Source organism: Oryctolagus cuniculus, chromosome 2 (assembly GCF_051225735.1).
Source record: "Oryctolagus cuniculus isolate XC-2025 breed Fujian yellow rabbit chromosome 2, ASM5122573v1, whole genome shotgun sequence".
Taxonomy (NCBI): Eukaryota; Metazoa; Chordata; class Mammalia; order Lagomorpha; family Leporidae; genus Oryctolagus; species Oryctolagus cuniculus.
The window spans coordinates 90,876,016-90,897,398 of record NC_142868.1 but is presented as its reverse complement, the minus strand read 5'-3'; the positions used below and the strand labels follow the sequence as shown (position 1 = coordinate 90,897,398).

At 42.7% G+C, this 21,383-nt stretch overlaps 1 protein-coding gene across 1 annotated transcript in view; it reads right to left on the bottom strand.

The window, feature by feature from the left end:
• Positions 1-21,251, bottom strand: part of ADAM9 (ADAM metallopeptidase domain 9) — a 137,392-nt gene extending 116,141 nt beyond the window's left edge. Inside the window, exons 1-4 of the mRNA XM_002720772.5 lie at positions 20,868-21,251; positions 9,081-9,178; positions 7,235-7,293; positions 5,489-5,567 (exon numbers count right to left, since the gene is read on the bottom strand). Coding sequence (XP_002720818.1) covers positions 5,489-5,567; positions 7,235-7,293; positions 9,081-9,178; positions 20,868-20,964 — 333 coding nt within the window. The 5' untranslated portion in view covers positions 20,965-21,251. The remainder of the gene's footprint in view (positions 1-5,488; positions 5,568-7,234; positions 7,294-9,080; positions 9,179-20,867) is intronic.
• Between the last annotated feature and the right edge of the window lie 132 nt (positions 21,252-21,383).

The following is a 21,383-nucleotide window of genomic DNA, read 5'->3' as shown; positions in this document are numbered from 1 at the left end:
GAAGAAGCTCTTGGCTCCTGGCTTTGGATCGGTGCAGCTCCGGCCATTGTGGCCATCTGGGGAGTGAACCAGTGGATGGAAAACCTCTCTCTCTCTCTCTCTGCCTCTGCCTCTCTGTAACTCTGACTTTCAAATAAATAAAGAAACCTTAAAAAAAAAAAAAAGAATTGCTTTCAGTGAAAAATTACTAAACACTAATGGCAAATCAAAACATGGGGGCCACTACATCAAGAAATTGGAAAGACACCAAATAGATGAGCTTTCAATTCACCTCAAGGATCTAGAAAACCTACAGCAAATCAGACCCAAATCTAGTAGGAGAAGAGAAATAATTAAAATCAGAGAAGAAATCAACAGGATTGAATCAAGAAAAACATTACAAAAAATCAGCCAAACGAAGAGCTGGTTTTTTGAAAAAATAAACAAAATTGACACCCCATTGGCCCAACTAACTAAAAAAAGAAGAGAAAAGACCCAAATCAATAAAATCAGAGATGAAAAAGGAAATGTAACAACAGACACCACAGAAATAAAAAGAATCATCAGAAATTACTACAAGGACTTGTATGCCAGCAAACAGGGAAACCTATCAGAAATGGATAGATTCCTGGACACATGCAACCTGCTTAAATTGAACCAGGAAGACATCGAAAACCTAAACAGACCCATAACTGAGACAGAAATTGAAACAGTAATAAAGGCCCTCCCAACAAAGAAAAGCCCAGGACCAGATGGATTCACTGCTGAATTCTATCAGACGTTTAAAGAAGAACTAACTCCAATTCTTCTCAAACTATTCAGAACAATCGAAGAAGAGGGAGTCCTCCCAAATTCTTTCTATGAAGCCAGCATCACCTTAATTCCTAAGCCAGAAAAAGATGCAGCACTGAAAGAGAATTACAGACCTATATCCCTGATTAACATAGATGCAAAAATCCTCAATAAAATTCTCGCCAATAGAATGCAACAACACATCAGAAAGATCATCCACCCAGACCAAGTGGGATTTATCCCTGGTATGCAGGGATGGTTTAATGTGCGCAAGACAATCAATGTGATACACCACATTAACAGACTGCAGAAGAAAAACCATATGATTATCTCAATAGATGCCGAGAAAGCATTTGATAAAATACAACACCCGTTCATGATGAAAACTCTAAGCAAACTGGGTTTGGAAGGAACATTCCTCAATACAATCAAAGCAATCTATGAAAAACCCACAGCCAACATCCTATTGAATGGGGAAAAGTTGGAAGCATTTCCACTGAGATCTGGAACCAGACAGGGATGCCCACTCTCACCACTGCTATTCAATATAGTTCTGGAGGTTCTAGCCAGAGCTATTAGGCAAGAAAAAGAAATTAAAGGGATACAAATTGGGAAGGAAGAACTCAAACTATCCCTCTTTGCAGATGACATGATTCTGTATTTAGGGGACCCAAAGAACTCTACTAAGAGACTATTGGAACTCATAGAAGAGTTTGGCAAAGTAGCAGGGTATAAAATCAATGCACAAAAATCAACAGCCTTTGTATACACAGACAATGCCATGGCTGAGGAAGAACTTCTAAGATCAATCCCATTCACAATAGCTACAAAAACAATCAAATACCTTGGAATAAACTTTACCAAAGACGTTAAAGATCTCTACGATGAAAATTACAAAACCTTAAAGAAAGAAATAGAAGAGGATACCAAGAAATGGAAAAATCTTCCATGCTCATGGATTGGAAGAATCAATATCATCAAAATGTCCATTCTCCCAAAAGCAATTTACAGATTCAATGCAATACCAATCAAGATACCGAAGACCTTCTTCTCAGATCTGGAAAAAATGGTGCTGAAATTTATATGGAGGCACAAGAGACCTCGAATAGCTAAAGCAATCTTGTACAACAAAAACAAAGCCGGAGGCATCACAATACCAGATTTCAGGACATACTACAGGGCAGTTGTAATTAAAACAGCATGGTACTGGTACAGAAACAGATGGATAGACCAATGGAACAGAATTGAAACACCAGAAATCAACCCAAACATCTACAGCCAACTTATATTTGATCAAGGATCTAAAACTAATTCCTGGAGCAAGGACAGTCTATTCAATAAATGGTGCTGGGAAAATTGGATTTCCACGTGCAGAATCATGAAGCAAGACCCCTACCTTACACCTTACACAAAAATCCACTCAACATGGATTAAAGACCTAAATCTACGACCTGACACCATCAAGTTACTAGAGAACATTGGAGAAACCCTTCAAGATATTGGCACAGGCAAAGAATTTCTGGAAAAGACCCGGGAGGCACAGGCAGTCAAAGCCAAAATCAACTATTGGGATTGCATCAAATTGAGAAGTTTCTGTACTGCAAAAGAAACAGTCAGGAGAGTGAAAAGACAACCGACAGAATGGGAAAAAATATTTGCAAACTATGCAACAGATAAAGGGTTAATAACCAGAATCTACAAAGAGATCAAGAAACTCCACAAAAACAAAACCAACAACCCACTTAAGAGATGGGCCAAGGACCTCAATAGACATTTTTCAAAAGAGGAAATCCAAATGGCCAACAGGCACATGAAAAAATGTTCAAGGTCATTAGCAATCAGGGAAATGCAAATCAAAACCACAATGAGGTTTCACCTCACCCCGGTTAGAATGGCTCACATGCAGAAATCTACCAACAACAGATGCTGGAGAGGATGTGGGGAAAAAGGGACACTAACCCACTGTTGGTGGGAATGCAAACTGGTCAAGCCACTATGGAAGTCAGTCTGGAGATTCCTCAGAAACCTGAAGATAACCCTACCGTTCGACCCAGCCATCCCACTCCTTGGAATTTACCCAAAGGAATTTAAATTGGCAAACAAAAAAGAGGTCTGCACCCTAATGTTTATTGCAGCTCAATTCACAATAGCTAAGACCTGGAACCAACCTAAATGCCCATCAACGATAGACTGGATAAAGAAATTATGGGATATGTACTCTTTAGAATACTATACCGTAGTAAGAAACAACGAAATCCAGTCATTTGCAACAAAATGGAGGAATCTGGAACACATCATGCTGAGTGAAATAAGCCAGTCCCAAAGGGACAAATACCATATGTTCTCCCTATGGTATCGGTGACGACTGACTGAACACCAAGAGGGAAACCTGTTGGAGTGAGGTGGACACTATGGGAAATGGTGGCTTGATCAGCATAGCCCTGACTGTTAATGAACAACTAAATACATTATCCCTCTTAGTAGTTTTTTTATCTGTTCTACTTAGTATGACTGGTTTAGATCTGTAATTGATGCACAGTTATTCTTAAGTGTTGAAAATTAACTGAAATGTGATCCCTGTTGAACATGGTGGTGGGAATGGGAGAGGGAAGAGATGTATAATTTGGGACATGCTCAGGCTGACTTGCCCCAAGTGGTGGAGTTGGAAGCATACCAGGGGATTCCAATTCAATCCCATCGAGGTGGCATGTACCAATGCCATCTCACTGTTCCAGGTGATCAGTTTCAGTTCACAGTTGGTCATGGTGAAGGGACTGGGAGTCAAAGGGAGCACATAGACAAGTCTAGTACCTGCTAACGCTAACCGATGGAGTAAATAAAGGGGAGAGTGATCCAACATGGGAAGTGAGATACTCAGCAGACTCATAGAATGGCAGATGTCCTAAATAGCACTCTGGCCTCAGAATCAGCCCTAAAGGCATTCGGAGCTGGCTGAAAAGCTCATGAGAGTATTTCAGGCATGGAAAGCCAAGACACTCTGGCAAAAGATCTCTGCGAGTGAGATCCCAGTGGAAAGAACAGGTCATCAAAGAAGGAGGTACCTTTCTCTGAAGGGAGGAGAGAACCTCCACTTTGACTATGACCTTGTCTAAACAAGATAAGAGTCGGAGAACTCAGAGGGCTTCCATAGCCTTGGAAACTCATGACTGGAGCATAGGGAGATTACTGATGCCATAGACAGGAGTGTCAATTGGTAAAGTCAACAACAGGAGTCACTGTGCACTTACTCCTCATGTAGGATCTCTATCCTTAATGTGCTGTACATTGAGATTTAATGCTATAACGAGTACTCAAACAATATATTTCACTTTGTGTTTCTATGGGGGTGCAAACTGTTAAAATCCTTACTTAATGCATACTAAACTGATCCTCTGTAAAAAAAAAAAAAAAAAAAAAAAAGAAATTATCAATTCCCAACTTGACTCGCACTGGGATTAAACATGACAATAGGTCTGCTCTGATTTCATCATCATTTAAAAAAATCATCTATTATTTTTCACTTTATGTTTCTGTGTGGGAGCAAACTGTTGAAATCCATACTTAATGTATACTAAGCTGATCTTCTGTATATTAAGATTATCGAAAATGAATCTTGATGTGAATGGAAGGGGAGAGGGAGTGGGAAAGGGGAGGGTTGTGGGTGGGAGGGACGGTATGGGGGGGAAGCCATTGTAATCCATAAGTCGTACTTTGGAAATTTATATGCATTAAATAAAAGTTTAAAAAAAAAAAAAACATGGGGGCCAGCCCCATGGCACAGTAGGTTAATCCTCTGCCTGTGGTGCTGGCATCCCATATGGGCGCTGGTTCTAGTCCTGGCTGCTCCTCTTCCAATCCAGCTCTCTGCTATGGCCTGGGAAAGCAGTAGAAGATGGCCCAAGTTCTTGGGTCCCTGCACCTGCATGAGAGACCGGGAAGAAACTCCTGGCTCCCAGCTTCAGAACAGCACAGCTCTGGCAGTTGCAGCCATTTGGGAGTGAACCAACGGAAGGAAGACCTTTCTCTCTGTCTCTTCCTCTCACTGTCTGTAACTCTACCTCTCAAATAAATAGAATCTTTAAAAAAAAATGCTTAACAAGGAAGTAAGATGTGCTTTTAGAGACAGACTGATTCATTGATTTGATTTGAAAGGCAGAGTGACAGAGAGAAAGAATCTTTCATCCAATGGTTCACTCCCCAAATGCCTACAACTGCTAGGGCTGGGGCAGGCCAAAGCCAGCAACCAGGAACTTCCCATGTAGGTAGGAAGGGCGCAAGATCTTGGGCCAATATCTGCTGTTTCCAGGTACATCAGCAGGAAGCTGGATCAGAAGTAGCATAGCTGGGATTTGAATCAGCACTCCAGTATGGAATGCAGGGGTCACTAACTGCAGAACTGGCCCCTGCTTTTCAGGATATTAACATTCAACAACAGCAAAAGTAACTCCTATTTTTCAAACATATCAACTTCCCCCTTCATAATCAGTAAAGATTATCATTAAATAGAAGATCATTTTCCTAATCTTTAAAAAAAATCCTTAAGCCCTTGGAGACCTATAAAGTCCAGGTTAATCTATGTAAATGCATCTACTTCTGCCAGAGCACATGTATTTTAATGTTAAGGTGTCCTGTGGAGGTGTACTATGTAACAGTCCCAGGTACTTGAATAGAATTTAAATTGTAAATTTTACTGTAGATGAAAAGGAAAATACATTACCTCCACGTTGGGATGGTCAGAGATCAGAGCCCCTTCCTCACTATAGGTATAAACTACAAAATCTTTAGGCAAAAGGTCACTGGAAGAGGAACAAAAGACACAGTTTATGTAATCTATCTACAACAGAAGACACAATTCGTAAGGCATTATTCCACAAAGAGATAAGCAGTAGTGAATAAAAGTTTCATTTGATAAATTAGTATTACATAAAGAATGTGCTACTATAAAGCTAGAAACTCAAAAACAGATTTGAACGTGAAATAGTTTAAGAATTACCCTTAAGTAACTAAGCCACGTATTTGTTCTTATGGTCATAAATTGCGGGTTGCAAACAACGTAATACAACGTAAATTATGTCGCTAAATTTTTCTGATATATTTCACAAAAATAGTATACATTAGGTTATGCACAGAACTTCATATTAATAGAAGAAAATCAAGTGTTTTTTTACAGTCATTTAAGATTCAATGCCTTAACCTAAGTACAGAGGTAAAATTCTGGGTCAGCTGTTAAAGGAAAGAATATTTGAATTCTGAAGCTTCACTTCATATTAAGAACAAGCCACACAGAGGGTCCAGCATTGTGGAGTAGCAGGTAAAGGCACTACGTGGCATGCCAGCATCCGTTATGGGAGCGAGTTCATGTCCCAGCTGCTCCACTTCCAATCCTGTTCCCTACTAATGGCCTGGGAAAAGCAGCAGAAGGTGGCTCAAGTGCCTGGGCCCCTGCCAGCCACATGGGAGAAACCCAGAGGAAGCTCCTGCCCCTGGCTTCAGCCAAACTCAGCACTGGGCACTGCAGCCATGTAGGGAAGTGAAACAGCAGATGGAAAATCGATCTGTGCACACATGTATGTGTGCCCCGCCCTCTGTAACTCCGACTTACAAATAAATCTTTAAAAAGCAGCAGCAGCAGCAGCAGCTACATGGGGTTCTCATGCAAGCAGGACTGGAGCAGCTCTGTGCTTATCTCCAGGTCTATGGACAAGGCAGGAGATGCAACATACAAACTAGTGACTTAGGATGTGCTACTTAAAGTTCAAAAGTCTCCTGAAGGCACCCAGCATAATCATGTCTAAACTGTTTGGAGATGGATAAACTGACGGTTTTCATTTGGTTTAATTAGTTACATAGCCTCACTTTAGCTATATGGCCAGCATAGTATGAAAGATCCTTTCAGTGAACTTTTGCTGGGCTCCTGTAAAAATATGATGTGTCACACACACACATACATCTCAGTATATCAGAATCTGAAGACACAGTACATCTGCGCAACTGAGGAAGGACCCTGGACGTGGTCCTCAGCTGTCTGCAAACTCCACATGATGACCTGCACTAGTTTGTCCTGATCCATTGTATGCATCCTTTACCTTCACTAACTCTATGTGAACAGCCTGTAGAATCTCAAGTTCTTTCCACAGTCTGACTCTGCTCAGGCACTGCCATCTCCCCTTCTCCCCTATCTGCCGACACCCATCCACCCTCTGCTCCCTTGAGTAGTGAATTTGAAAATAAATGCAATGCTTAGCGTTGTTCTGCCCTCTTTCCTCCTTAGAAGTCACTGCCTACCCAGTCAAAGCACAGATTCCACTATGCTTCTCTAGAGGCAGGCGTGCTTCTGTGTAGAGCTGACGATGAACAGCTAAATCTGCTTTCATCCTGGGTTCAGTATCTACCAAACAGTAACTAGAAAAGAAATCAATATACTATTGGAGGAAAATTACTAAAAAGCCAAAGGAAATCTTACATGTTCCTCTCCAAGTGAATAACATGCTCCTTGCCTTCAATCGGAATGACGTAAGATACCTAGACACAGAGAAGAAAAGAAGAATAAAACCCCATCTTGTGAATTTCCAACAAAACATAATTTCTGAGACACAGGAAATTCCATCCTGAATCTGAATAATTTGGTACTGACTCCAATTATTGTACAGAATCATCTTTGTTATCTATCCTTAAATAATAAAAACTACCTTGTGACATTGTGATCATCTCTACTGCCCTTTAATAATGGATGGTGGAAACTCACCTGCATGCTTACCTAAACGCTTCTTAAATTCATTTACTATTTAAAGAGGCTATAACATCAGAGACATCCCGCTACCACCTACAGTATCTTCCTTTTGTTTTAAACAAAATAAATCTCGTAGTTTCAAGAGATTACCCCTAGTTTTAGTTACCCAAAATCTGAAAAGAAACTTATACTCTTTTGTGACTATATACCTCTCCAAGGCTTCCCTCATTCATCAGTTCTAAAATGTACTTTTCCCCTCTTATAGTAAGATCTCTGAACTAGGGACGTGTCATACAAAGAAGAGCAATCTAACAGGCAACACCACAGCTTGCTAGTGGGACACAGAATAACATTAAAAAAAAGTGTCTTTCAACTGATGGCACCTAAAGTCAATGAGTTAGGCGACTTGCATGCACATCTTCACGCTGAGGGGACTGTCTTCCCTACATTGAGTTACTCTGCCGCAACTCCCCCAGTGCCACTTTCCCAGATAATCACCAAGGTATATAAGCGACAGTTATTTACTACAGCCACAAGTCTCCATGTCTCCATGTGTGCAGTACTGATGAAGATATCACCAGAGACACAATAAAGAAGAAAGCATAGTCCCTGTGCTAACAAGCCCATCATCTAGGAAAGAAGACCAATGAGCCATCAGAGATTAATTCCACTCTAAGGGAAAACATCATCACAGGGTAGGCTGTCCAGTTCAAGCCAAGAACAAGGAAAAAAAAATCATAAATTGTTCTATTAGAAAGAGATCTTAAAGCCATTTTTTCCTCACTGATGAAGGAGTAAACGGAGTTGAATAACCAACCCACAAAGCTCCTGATTTTAGATGCAGTGTTCCTTTTACTAGGCCCAGTTCCTAAATAACATGCAAGGGGCTTTGCAAGTATGAGTGTATCAGCAATTCAGAGGTTATAAACCCAATTGTATCCTTCACTATCTCTCACTGCTAAACTAAAACAGACTTACATTATACTTCTATAAAGTTAACGCATTTGCAAAATCAATTCAAGTCCAAATATATGATTTCTGAACAAATTTCCTAGGAGAAAATAGTATAAAAGTATTTTTTGTGCATTAGTTATCCCACTTATAGCACAGTAAGTTCCTTTCAAAATGGAAATAAAACTCATTTTTGAGTTAATATTCCCAAGTATGAACTATATGCATTAAACATATCACTAATTTCCAGAGTCAGAGAAGATATAGCACCAATTATTCTAACACATACTAAGTACAGTTCATTCTTGTTATAATCAAACTGCTGTGACCACTGTCAGTTAGGGTTAAAAATCAATGTAATCAACTTCCAGGTTATACAGTTCTATTTAACTACTTCATCCTGTTATATTTCAAGTTGATCATTTTGACTTTTTGGAAAAAAAAAAAAAGGTACTAAAGCTCAATGTGTTGCTTTTACTAGAATAACATCCCTGGGACATCAGTACTACATGGCACTAAACCAATTAATTAGCTGACTAATAACTCCCAGAAGCAATGACTGCTACAAATCACATCTTTGTGGAACAAAGATCTTTAAGTAAATACACAGGCTCCACAGGGAACTCACCTGATTTGGGGAGGGCCTCGGTGCTTCCCGTCGCTCTCTAGTTAATCTCCAGGGAGTTATAATTTCATAAGAAGTGAGATGCGAGGTCTGCTGAAAGCCTGCAGAAAAGTGAAAGGGCAAGTGTAACAGGTGAACCTGGAAAACAACATGGTCCCAAAATAGAACAAATCAAAAGCTGAATTTTGAATCCCTGACATTCCTATATTAAAATATAGTTTTACATAAAGTTTCACATGAAAAATAGCAATGTACTTGATAAATGTGAGGAGAAAAATATGTACTTCTTAAAAAAGAATGTCAGGGGGCCAGCAGTAGAGGGTAAAGCCACTACCTGCAGTACCAGCATCCCATATGGGTGCCAGTTTGAGTCCTGGCTGCTCCACGTCCAATCCAGCTCTCTGCTATAGCCTGGGAAAGCAGTAGAAGATGGCCTAAGTCCTTGGGCCCCTGCACCCACGTGGAAGACCCAGAAGAAGCTCCTGGCTCCTGGCTCCTGGCTTCAGATGGGCCTGCTCTAGCCGTTGCAGTCACCTGGGGAGTGACCAGTGGATGGTGTGTGGGTGTGTGGGTGTGTGTCTCTCTCTCTGCCTCTACTGCTGCCTCTCTGTAACACTGCCTTTCAAGCAAATAAATAAATCAAATAAATCTTAAAAAAAAAAAAAAAAAAGACATCACTTGCAATGCCAGCTTCCTATATCAGAGCGCCAGTTTAGTCCCAGCTGCTCTACTTCCAATCCAGCTCCCTAATACACCTGGGAAAACAACAGAAAACAGCCCAAGTACCTGGGCCCATACGATCCATGTAGGAAACACGTATGGAGTTCTGTGTTCCTGGCTTCAGTCTGACTCAGCACCAGCCATCATTGTGGCCATTTAGGAAGTAAACCAGCAGATAGAAGATCTGTGGTGTGTGTGAGAGAGAGAGTGTTGTGTGTGTGAGTATGTGTGTGTCCCCTCTCTGTCACTCTGCCTTTCAAACAAATAAAATAAATCTTGGGGCCAGCATGTAGCATAGAAGTCACCACCTGCAACATCGGCATCGCATATGGGTGCCGGTTCACGTCCTGGCTGCTCCACTTCTGATCCAGATCCCTGCTAACAGCCTGGGTAACATAGCAGAAAATGGCCCAAGTGTTTGGGCCCCTTCACCCACAAGGAAGACCCAGAAGGTGGTCCTGGCTCCCAGCTTTGGCTGGAAAAAATAAAGTATAATAAGCATATTTTGGATATAGTCTGACATCTCTGTGTCTTAGATTCATTCTGAATATTCAATAACAACATAAGATATCTAGGGTCTTCATTAAAATAATTCAGTATGTGTTTGAGAAACATATGCAACAAGATTAAAACCAGATAATGGACACACAGGAGTTCAAGACTCTTCTCTCTACTTATGTGAATGTTTAAAAATTCCTGGGTCCAGCATTGTGGTAGAGCAGGTTAAGCTGCTACCTGCAATGCCAGCATCCCTTATGGGCAGTGGTTCCAATCCAGCTCCCTGCTAATGGCCTGGGAAAGTAGCAAAGGATGGTCCAAGTCCTTGGGCCCCTGCCACCCAGGAAGGAGACCCAGTTGAAACTCCTGGCTCCTGGCTTCAGCCTGGCCTAGCCTTAGCTGTAAATGCCATCTGAGGAGTGAACCAACATGTGTAAGATTTCTCTGTCTCTCCCTCTGTAACTCTGCATTTCAAATAAATAAATAATAAAATCTTTTTTAAAAATTCCTGTAATAAAATAATTATTTTTAATTACCTATAGGGAGTGGAATGACAAAGAGACTTATATTTATTACTCCGTACAATGCCATATTACAATAATTATGAATACGACAATGACTATAAAATGTATCAAAAACAAATGTAAATATCATAAATAATTAAACTGTTTAAATTAGTACCATTACGGTGCAGAACCAGGGAAGTAATGAGAAAATGACTTGAATCTTTTATTTCCTGCACTTCTGTTTTCCGGTGTTGTTTGAATTTGTTGCTACAATTACTGTGCATTTTTTCACCAAAGTAACAGACTTCGAAAAGTTCATGGAAATGCATATTAACAAAAACTATGCATAGATTTGAAAACTGTCTGGCATCAAAATACTTTTAATTGTATTTGTTCATGAACTTTTTGAAGTACCTTCATATTACTTTTGAAATCAAGAGGTTAAAAAGAACATTTCTTCAATATAAACTGCAAAAGCTAGTGTTTCAAAAGTACTAATTACCTAGCACCTCTTCCAACAGCTCCTTCCTTTCCATCACTCTTATTATTAACCACAGCTCAAGAGTACTGTGATGCCGTTGTACCTACTCTCGTCCTCTCTCTTTGATCCAGTCTATATGTTCATTCACTCATTAACTGCCTTATGCCCCTTGGGTTTCTCAAACTCAGATTATGATGAATTGTTTACAACCAACTTTTCCAAAAATTATACTGCACATAAAAATGTTTATAACCTTGTTGAGTTTAGGATTTAAAATAGGCAAACAGGAAAGCATAAATTGCATCCAGTAATAAGGTATGCCATATTAACACCTTTAAAACTCTTTTCCCATCAAGCCCTTATATCTCTACACTATGGCCTATTAAACGTGGTTTCACATGAACACATCAGAATCAGACTCCCATAAAAGCAGCCATGGACTGATCCAAGGCTTTTCATGACCAAACTGTCAATTGGGGAACCATGTCAAAAAACTTCACAGCCTTAGAAGTCATAGGCTCAGAGCCAGTGCTGTGGCACAGCAGGTTAATCCAACACCTGCAGTGCCAGCATCCCATATGGACGACTGTTAAGAGTCCCAGCTGCTCCACTTATAATCTAACTCCCTGCTAATGCACCTGGGAAGGCAGCAGCAGATGGCCCACTTGCTTGGGCCCCTGCCACCCACATAGGAGACCACATAAAGCTCCTGACTTCATCCTGGCCCAGCCCTGAACATTGTGGTCATTTAGGGAGTGAACCAGATGATGGAAGATCGATTCTCTCTCCCTTTCTCTCTCTCTCTCATACACACACACACACACACACACACACACAAATCTGTCTCTCCTTTCTCTCTAACTCTACCTTTCAAATAAATAAATGTTTTTTAAAGGGAAGATGTATCCTCTTAAAAAAAAAAAAAAAGTCACAGGTTGGTTAACCCTCCGCCTGCAGCGCCGGCATCCAAAATGGGCACCGGGTTCTAGTCCCAGTTGCTCCTCTTCCACTCCAGCTCTCTGCTGTGGCCCAGGAGGGCAGTGGAGGATGGCCCAAGTGCTTAGGCCCTGCACCGGCATGGGAGACCAGGAGGAAGCACCTGACTCCTGGTTTCGGATCAGCATAGCTCCAGCCATAGTGGCCATTTGGGGGGTGAACCAATGGAAGGAAGATCTTTGTCTCTCTTTCTCACTGTCTAACCGCTGTCAAATAAACAAAAAAAGAAAAAAAAGTCACAGGTTTTACATTAATAGCAGAAATACCCTTAGTCCTAAATTAACTGATGTATAAGACTACTTCTTCATGCAAAATAAACTTTTCAATGACATTTGGTTTTCTCAAATTCCTAAAAACACAGCTTAAATAGTATCCCTAAGAATTTCATTGTAGATCATGGCAATTGTTCAGGTTGTAGGACAGTCCCTCTAGTGGCTGGTGGCAAGAACAGAAGCTCTATGTAATATAAAGTAAATCATCCCATATATTTCTCCCCAGCCTCAGGCAACGTTAGAAATGTCAAAATAATAGTTTAAGTTAATCATTACAGGCAACTATGTGTGTGTGGGTGTGTGTGTGTGTGGGTGTGTGTGTGTAGGCACAGACAACTGTTACACCAGAGGTTAAAGAACCTGCAAAGAAACTGAAATGTCTTCATCAGGACTCAGATCAAACTTCACAGACTATTTAAAAAAAAAAAAAGCCTCTGAAAAGAGAATATCTGTAGTTCTCATGGCCAGGCAGATATTTAAAGAGTCCTCATTTGAAACAGGTTAAGTGACTTTAAGAGGTCACACTTGTAGTCTCAGGCAAGGACCAGGAGCCAACTCTTCTGTCTTACATGGACCTAGCTCTCCCTCTCTCTGTAACACTGACTTTCAAATACATAAAATAAATCTTTAAAGAAAAAAGGAACAGAAACTTAAACAAAAAAAAGGGGTATATGAAAAGTAGAAATGCATGGTTCATTGTCAAAAGATAGGATATTCAAAGGCAAGTAAGTTGTTTTTTTGTTTGGTTTTGTTTTTTTGGTTTTTTTGGTTTTTTTTGACAGGCAGAGTGGACAGTGAGAGAGAGAGACAGAGAGAAAGGTCTTCCTTTTGCAGTTGGTTCACCCTCCAATGGCCGGTGCACCGCGCTGATCCGATGGCAGGAGCCAGGTACTTATCCTGGTCTCCCATGGGGTGCAGGACCCAAGCACTTGGGCCATCCTCCACTGCACTCCCTGGCCACAGCAGAGAGCTGACCTGGAAGAGGGGCAACCGGGACAGAATCCGGCACCCCGACCGGGACTAGAACCCGGTGTGCCAGCGCCACAAGGTGGAGGATTAGCCTAATGAGCCTCGGCACCGGCCGCAAGTAAGTTTTAATAGTGTACTAGCCTTTGTTTTCTTTTCTGCTGTTTAAAGATTTATTTATTTATTTGAGAGAAGGAGAGAGAGAGGTAGAAAGAGAGAGATCTTCCACCCAGGGGTTCATCCCCCAAATGGCAGCAACGGCTAGGGCTAAGCCAGGTGAAAGCCAGGAGCCAGGAGCTTCTTCTGGGTCTCCCACATGGGTGCTGGCGCCCAAGTACTTGGGCCTTCTTCCGCTGCTTTCACAGGTGCATTAGCAGGGATCTGGATCAGAAGTGGAGCAGCTGAGACTCAAACCGGTGCCCTTATGGGATCCCAGCACTGCAGGCAGAGGCTTAACCTTCTATACTACAGCATCAGCACCAAGTATTCTCTTTTTTTTTTTAAAAAAAAAAAAAGATTTCATTTATTTATTTGAAAGGCAGAGTTAACACAGAGGCAGAGGAAGGGAGAGGTCTTCCACCTGCTGGTTCACTCCCCAGATGGCCACAATGGCTAAAGCTTCTTTCAGGTCTCCCACGCAGGTGCAGGGGCCCAAGGACTTAGACCATCTTCTTCTGCTTCCCCAGGCCATAGCAGAGAGCTGGATGGGAAGTAGAGCAGCCGGAACTCGAACCTGTGCCCATATGGAATGCTGGCACTACAGGCAGTAGTTTTACCCACCACTCCACAGCGCCGGCCCCCAGTATTCTCTTAAAACAAAGAATAAAACACTTAGCTCCAAGTGGAAAAATTTCTAACAGCTAGCGGATGGGGTTAAAAACACAAAACTTTACATGACACTGGATGTCAAAGTAGAGCAAAAAATATTGGTTTGTGTGTTAAAATGGGATATGGGCCCACTTCACAGAACAAAAGCCCATTTCTGAGCCATAAAACTTAGGTGATAAGTAAATGGAAAAGAGGGAGATGGTTGCCCTACTTTAAGAGGCGTCGTGAAGACTGTGCACTTCTGGGTACCCAGACAATGGGGAAGAGGGGAGCAAACTGCACACTAGAATATATATACTTTGTTTTCTCTATTGTGTAGCCTTGCCATCTCGACTTAGAGCCACTACCCACCCTTAAAGGGCCTTGTCCAGGTATCCTTTTCTCTCTTGTATCTTTGTTCAGCATTGGGGGTCTTCACCTCCTACATAAAGTGCAGAGCAAGGAGCCAGGCAGATACTGCTTAATTCCCAGGCTCTCCAAGGATTTAAAGGGGAAGGTTCTTACAGATTGAAATTGGGGATGAGAGGCGCGTGATCAGCTCACATCCATGTTCCTGGTTGGTGAGTAGTGCTCATGACCTTCCTCTAATTGGTCAGTTCTATAGGAAATTTTTATGATGGGCAGGTGTGCTTTAGTTGGTCTGGTGGATACATGTAAATGGTAGTTACCTTCTGCCCCAGACCTAGAATTCTCCTAACAATGGCCAACAAAGTCTTATTGGAGAAGCAAATGTGGTTAGTCCCTCAGCTTGGTGAATTCCTTTTGATATGTGGTTAATCCTAAAACAAAGATAGGCAAAGATACCTTGGGCTAAAGGGAGACAGACAATAGGCTGGGTCCTGCTTCTACATTAGGGATATTAGTATAGGGTTTCAGTCTCAGTTGTATATGAAAATCCTTCATGCACTATTTCAAATTCCTTTCATCTCTCAGTCTGTTGTTGCTTTGTTCATACCAAATTTTTCTTTCCAAATTCAACTTTTTTAATTCCAAATAGCTGCACCTTCCACAGGAACCACAGTAAACTTCCCCCCCATGTTACTATGATAAAAGAAGTTCATTAACATTATTTGCATAAAACTTTAACCTCCACACTGTTGATGCTTGGACTGGGAAACTGTTGTGGGGGAGGGGCCGTCCTGTAGACACCAGGATGTTCAGCTGCATCCTTGGTCTCTGCTAACTCAATGTTAACAGCACCTACAGTGTGACAACAAAGCATCTCCCAAAGGCCTTCCCCTCCGCCCGCCTGAAAACCACCGGTCTATAGACACGGTTCACAGTGAAAACTAAATCCTAATACAAACAACTTTGTGGGGAATACAAACTACCACATTGGAATCTGACAACATGAACACACTGTCAAACGTAACACTACTGGAAAACATGGACTGACGATAAAAATAAGCTTGAAACATGAAACACAGTGTCCCTCCCTCAATAAAAAAAAAAAAAAAAAAAGGAAGAACTGTTAGTTGCACTTTTTCCTTCTTCTAACTCCGTAGATACATTTATGTTCTGTGTTTGCCAGGAAGTCTAAGTATGTTTTTCTTAACAGTAACTGTAGTAGAGGGAAGTGATTAAAGAGAATTCTCTTTAATTGTAAAGCAAACAAATGTGAACTTCAAACCTAGGGCCTTCCTCCTTTCTTTCCTGCCTATCACGTCAATAAATACCCACCTAAGTACTTTCACTGCAGGAAATAAACCAGGGTCCCACATTCAATTTGGGTGAGGTAATTCTGTAGTTCAATATATTTCTTGAAGAGCAATTGTAATTAGATCCACATCACTTTGAGTCACAAAGTGTTCATTCTATTTACGAAGTCAATTCCAAAGAAACACATATAACATACCAACACCTTCAAACATACTTATGACACTCTTAGACTTGAGTGGGGTCTTGGTTTTTTTTTTTTTTTTTTTTTTTTCATTTACCCATAACTACATTTAAAAAGCAATAGCTCCTACTGTTTGTTTTGAAATTCTCCTTTTGGAAAAATACCAACCATGCTTAAGATTTAATGCTCCAGAAAATATAAGTTCCTCCAGGAAGAAATGTAACTTCCTTGAAACCAAAGACTGTGTTTCACTCACATGTATTTCTGGGTATTCAATATAATACGTGCTGAGTAAATAACCTCTCCACATCCTTCCAGCTGTGTTTGTATACACACATGTAGTGCTCAAGGTTGTTAATTATCACATACAACTGAAAGTGAGCCTTGCTTTGATCATTAACATCTTTCAGATCAACTTCTCCATGAATCCACATGGCCCACACATTTGTCTCCTTAGTAGTTAGACCACACTTCATTATAACGCTATGTCCCCAGACTGCTGAACACTCCTGTAACCAGCTGATATGGGAGCTTGGCCCAGTGTGTTATCACCAGAGGGATGCTAAGGTTTGAGAGACTAATCAGGAGCAGGCTCTTCCAGGGCCTGTGTGCATGTGGGCCCTGGGAAGCTACCAAATAGAAAGGAAAAATCATGCTAAAATGAGTTAAGTCACGGAAAATCTTATTACAGAAAAAAAATATGTCAGAGGGAAAGAGACATTCCCCATGTGAAGGAATGGGTTTTGTCTCACATTTTTCGGCAGTGATTGCATTTACTTATTTATTTGAAAGAGTTACAGACAAAGAAGGAGAGAGAGAGAGAGCAATCTTTCATCTGCTGGCTCACTTCCCAAATGGCCATCACGGCCAGGGCTGGGCCAGGCTGAAGACAGGAACCAGGAGATTCATCCGGGTCTCCTATCTGGGTGGCAGGAGCCCAAATACTTGGGCCATCCTCCACCGCTTTCCCAGGCCATCAGCAAGCAGCTGGATTCAAGTGGAACAGCTGGGACTCAAATCAGTGCTCATATGGGATGTGGGCATTGCAGATAGCAACTTAATCTGCTTCACCACTACACCAGCCCGATGCCATTTTCTTGTAATACTTACAATATGCGTTACTGCCCTCTTATGTTAAGATACAAAAATAAAAAACTGCGTATTTTAAAACTGATCAAATTAATTGCTAAGACTTCCTAACTCTCAGAATATGCTGTTAGCAGATATGAGGGGCCTGTTTGCTTGGGGTGTCACCAGATAATCAGCCTCTGGTGGGACTTGTTCAGAGGACAGCTTTATTGACTTCTGACAAATAAAGGAGACAGCGGGGAAGTGGAGTTCCCTAAAGAAAGTCGCTCCCAGAGAGGCAGCTTGGCAGGGCTTTTATAGCAAGAGTTAAGGGAGTCTTCGGGGTGCAGAAGAGTGAGTGGGAAGGCCCTTCCTGCTCAAGCAGTCTTCATACAGCCAATGTTCAAAACTCTGCCTCAGACTGTTCTCTTGCTGCTTTCCTGAGGGGTCCCTCTGAGCACCATGGTGCAAGCAGCCTTCCAGGAACCTCCTCAGAAAAACAAGCTCTGATGAATCAAGTCAGAGACTCCGAGTCCCTGTCCCTGTCCCTGTTCAGGGGCCCTCTCTTGCCTACACCCTGCACTCCCTGTTACAATGTGATTCAAGAAGTGCCCCACATCTGATCACTTTGGGAACATGATCTGATGAAAACCACATAGCTGGGTCCACGTCAGACCCATGCAAAGGTAGTGGGGGATTAGTTACTGAGGCACCAAAAGGACTGGATTTATTGATGAGGCAATCTCACAGCACAGGCTCCAAGGATGGAATCACTCCAAGGCTCTGGTATGTACAGAACTAGTGTTAAGGAGAAAACAGAAACATCCTAAGAATATCTCTGCCATGTGTTTGAGCTTGTAGATATTCCAAGAAAAAGCTCCAAGTTACTTAGACCTTGGATCTTCTGGAGGATTTTAATAAACCAGTATTTTTAACAATGAGCAAATCCAAAGTCAAGGCAAAATTTTGTCTTTCTTTTAAAGATTTATTTTTGAAAGTAAGTTACAGTAACAGAGAACGACAGAGAGAAGAGAGAGGTATCTTCCATTCATTACAAGATATTCACACCCCACGTTGCCACCACCACTAGGGCTGGGCCAAACCAAAGCCTGGAAATCCATCTGGGTCTCCCACATGAGTGGCAGGAACCCAAGCACTTGAGCCATCTTCTGCCACTTTCGCAAGTGCACCAGCAGGCAGCTGGATTGGAAGTGCAGCAACTGGGACTTGAACACTGATATGGATACCTGCACCACAGGCGGCAGCTTAACCTACTCTACCACAATCCTGCCCCAAAATTTTAAAGCATTTTTTGAAAACGGCCTTGGGACCTAGCAACTACATTTGAATATATTTTAATTATAAATGTTTCCTACTTGCTAGTTTATAAAACAAGCTGCCTTTACATGTAAAACTACATTCTCCTGTAAACCACAAACACAAAGATTACATTCAAAGAATTTGCTGGCATCTAAAAACAAGGTTAGTGTGGACCCAAGGTGTTATTATATACTTCCTTTAACTGTGATTCACCATAAATAAGCTTTCAAACCTTAGAATGATAGTCTTAAAAAAAAAAACGAAAGTCTAAGTCTGTGTACATATTGAGTGCCTTAAAAGAAAAATCACAACACTTTTTTTTTTGTTATTTTTCACAATGACACAAAGTTACCCTTTGATGGCCCCAGTTTTTAAAAAAAAAAAGTTTACTGTAAGTCAGCTGTTTGGAAACGATACTGCATTTTCTCATTGGCACAATGTGATACAGTTGGTAAAACTCTTATCAAAACACTTAATTCCTAACGTATCTGGTACTTTGCATGACAAATCAAGTCCTCAAATTCCTCTTTCATTAACAGGAAATGTTGCAGTGTATGTTTCAAACATCCTGTATTGCAAAAATGCAGTCAGCTGATTTTGAGAGAACATTCCCCTTGGGAAACTGGAGCTGACTCACCGCACACTCACTGCAAAGCCTCTGAATTGGTCTCCCAGCTTCCAGTCTCTCCTTCCCACAATGTATCCTCTATTGTGTTCCCTGCTCTGTTAGGTCAAAACTGAGATTAAGTAAACCTTCACTGCCCAAAGAACATTCTAGAGGATAAAATCCAAATCCTGCCTCCAAGGCTCTCCCCAACTGATACCCACCTACCCTAGCTGGATCTTCCATCCCACCCTTTCACAAAGACGGCCTGAAGTCACAATGACTCCACTTCCCAAGAAGCCCAACTTTTACACACACACCCCTACTCTTAAAAAACTCTGCTGCAGAGACAGCATTCCCACCCTGAGACAGCTCAGCTGAAATCAATCATTTTCTCTAACAAAACCGTCCCCAACTTCCCTCAGATACACTCAACACATTGGGCCACCCCATGTCCCTCCCCAAACACTGAGCCAGGCTCAAGGGGCTGACCACAACCTGTTGAAGCCAGTTAATAACCAACTCAATACTCCATTATTCCATATATTCATGCAGATTTGTTAATAATTAACACATACATTAACATGAAAATTTTGGTCTGATTAACGTTCCCAGACACACAGAATCAAGGATTCCTAAAACTTTGGATGAATAATTTAAAACAGGTAAATGCTAACCACAGAAAAAGTAGTCTTAACCAGAAAAGATCTGGCAACTTCCCACCCCAAAAAATTCAATGTTTATAGACCTTCAGAATTCTCTGGGGAAAACTAACTTTAAAAGACTATGCCCGCAGTAAGAAAACAATGTATCGAGTTTCCGGAAGGTCAGCAGTCTTCATCACCCCTTAACAACACTCAAGGAAAAGATTTGGTAAAAAACCTCCCTTCTCCATCATATCCATTGCGAACAGAGAAAATACTCCAACAGCCATGCAAACACTAATGCAAAAGGCAAAATAAGGAACCTGCTTGCAGAAAGAAGCGAGAATGTTGGTGACTTATTCCCACTACGCCCGGCTATCTTCAAATCTCTTACACATTCAGGGCAAGTTTCACAACTCAAAATTCATTCTACGCGGATGATTTAATTCTTAACGATAACCCTGGGAGTTAAAACAGAAGACGACGTGTCCGAATTTAAGACAATAAATCCGGTAGAAACATAAATAAAAAGATTGCCTAGAGAGATGTAAAAAAAAAAAAAAAAGTACTCTTATTCCTACAATTTCCAAAAAATGGCCCATGGACAAGGAGCCCCCCCCCCCACTTTTATTCCATCACTAATTTAGCTCCGCGGACCTAGAGACTCCGCTAACAAAAACCTCAAATTCGGAGAACCCGGAGCCAAAGTTCCGTCCCCCGCCTCATCCAAGCACCAGCCCCGCGTCCCGGGCCGGCGTCCGCCCCACAGGCGTCCCGAGACGGCCGGGCACCGGGCTCTGCGCCGCGGCGGCGGCGCAGAGGGCTCGGCCGCCCCGCTCCGGACAATCGGAGCCGGGCGCGGCTGAGGCGACCGCGCTGTCCACGCGCCTCCGGGCCGACCCCGCCTCCCGACCCCGGCCCCGACCCCGGCCCCGACCCCGGCCCCGGCCCCGGCCCCGGCCCCGCGGGCGAGCTCCGGGCGTCCAGCGCTAGGAAACCCGCGAGCCCAGGGACCCCGGGCTGTGGCGGGGGGAGGCAGACACCCACCTGGCCGCGCCGCACCGAGCACCGGGCCCACCAGGCCGAACAGCAGCAACCACTGGACGCGGAGGGTCCCGCACGGCGACTGGGCGCCCGACCGCATCGCGGCGGAGTCGGCAGGTCCCCGCTCAGCACTCGGTCGCCTCCGCCTCTCCCATCATTTTCCAACCCTCCCGGGGGCCCCAGGGCTGGCCGGGACGCGCGCGCCCGGGGACGAGCACGCGCGCGGCACTGACGCAACTCGGCCCTCGGTCCAAGCTCGCGCCCGACATCACGCCCGCTGCGCTGACGTCGGGAAAAAGCCAGCGCCCGGCGGGAGAACAGGATTTCGGAACCCGCAGCTCCCTCTCGCCTCCACCTGCCCCGCCCAGTCAGTCACCATCAGCCACGCCCCCTCCGCTCCTAGCCCCGCCTACTTTCGGGGTCGAAGGAGCCGATTGGGGTAAGCTCGCGGGGGCAAAAGGAGGTGGAGCGTGAAACCCAGAAGAGGAATTGGGGGAGCGGCGTAGCGAAGCGCAGCCC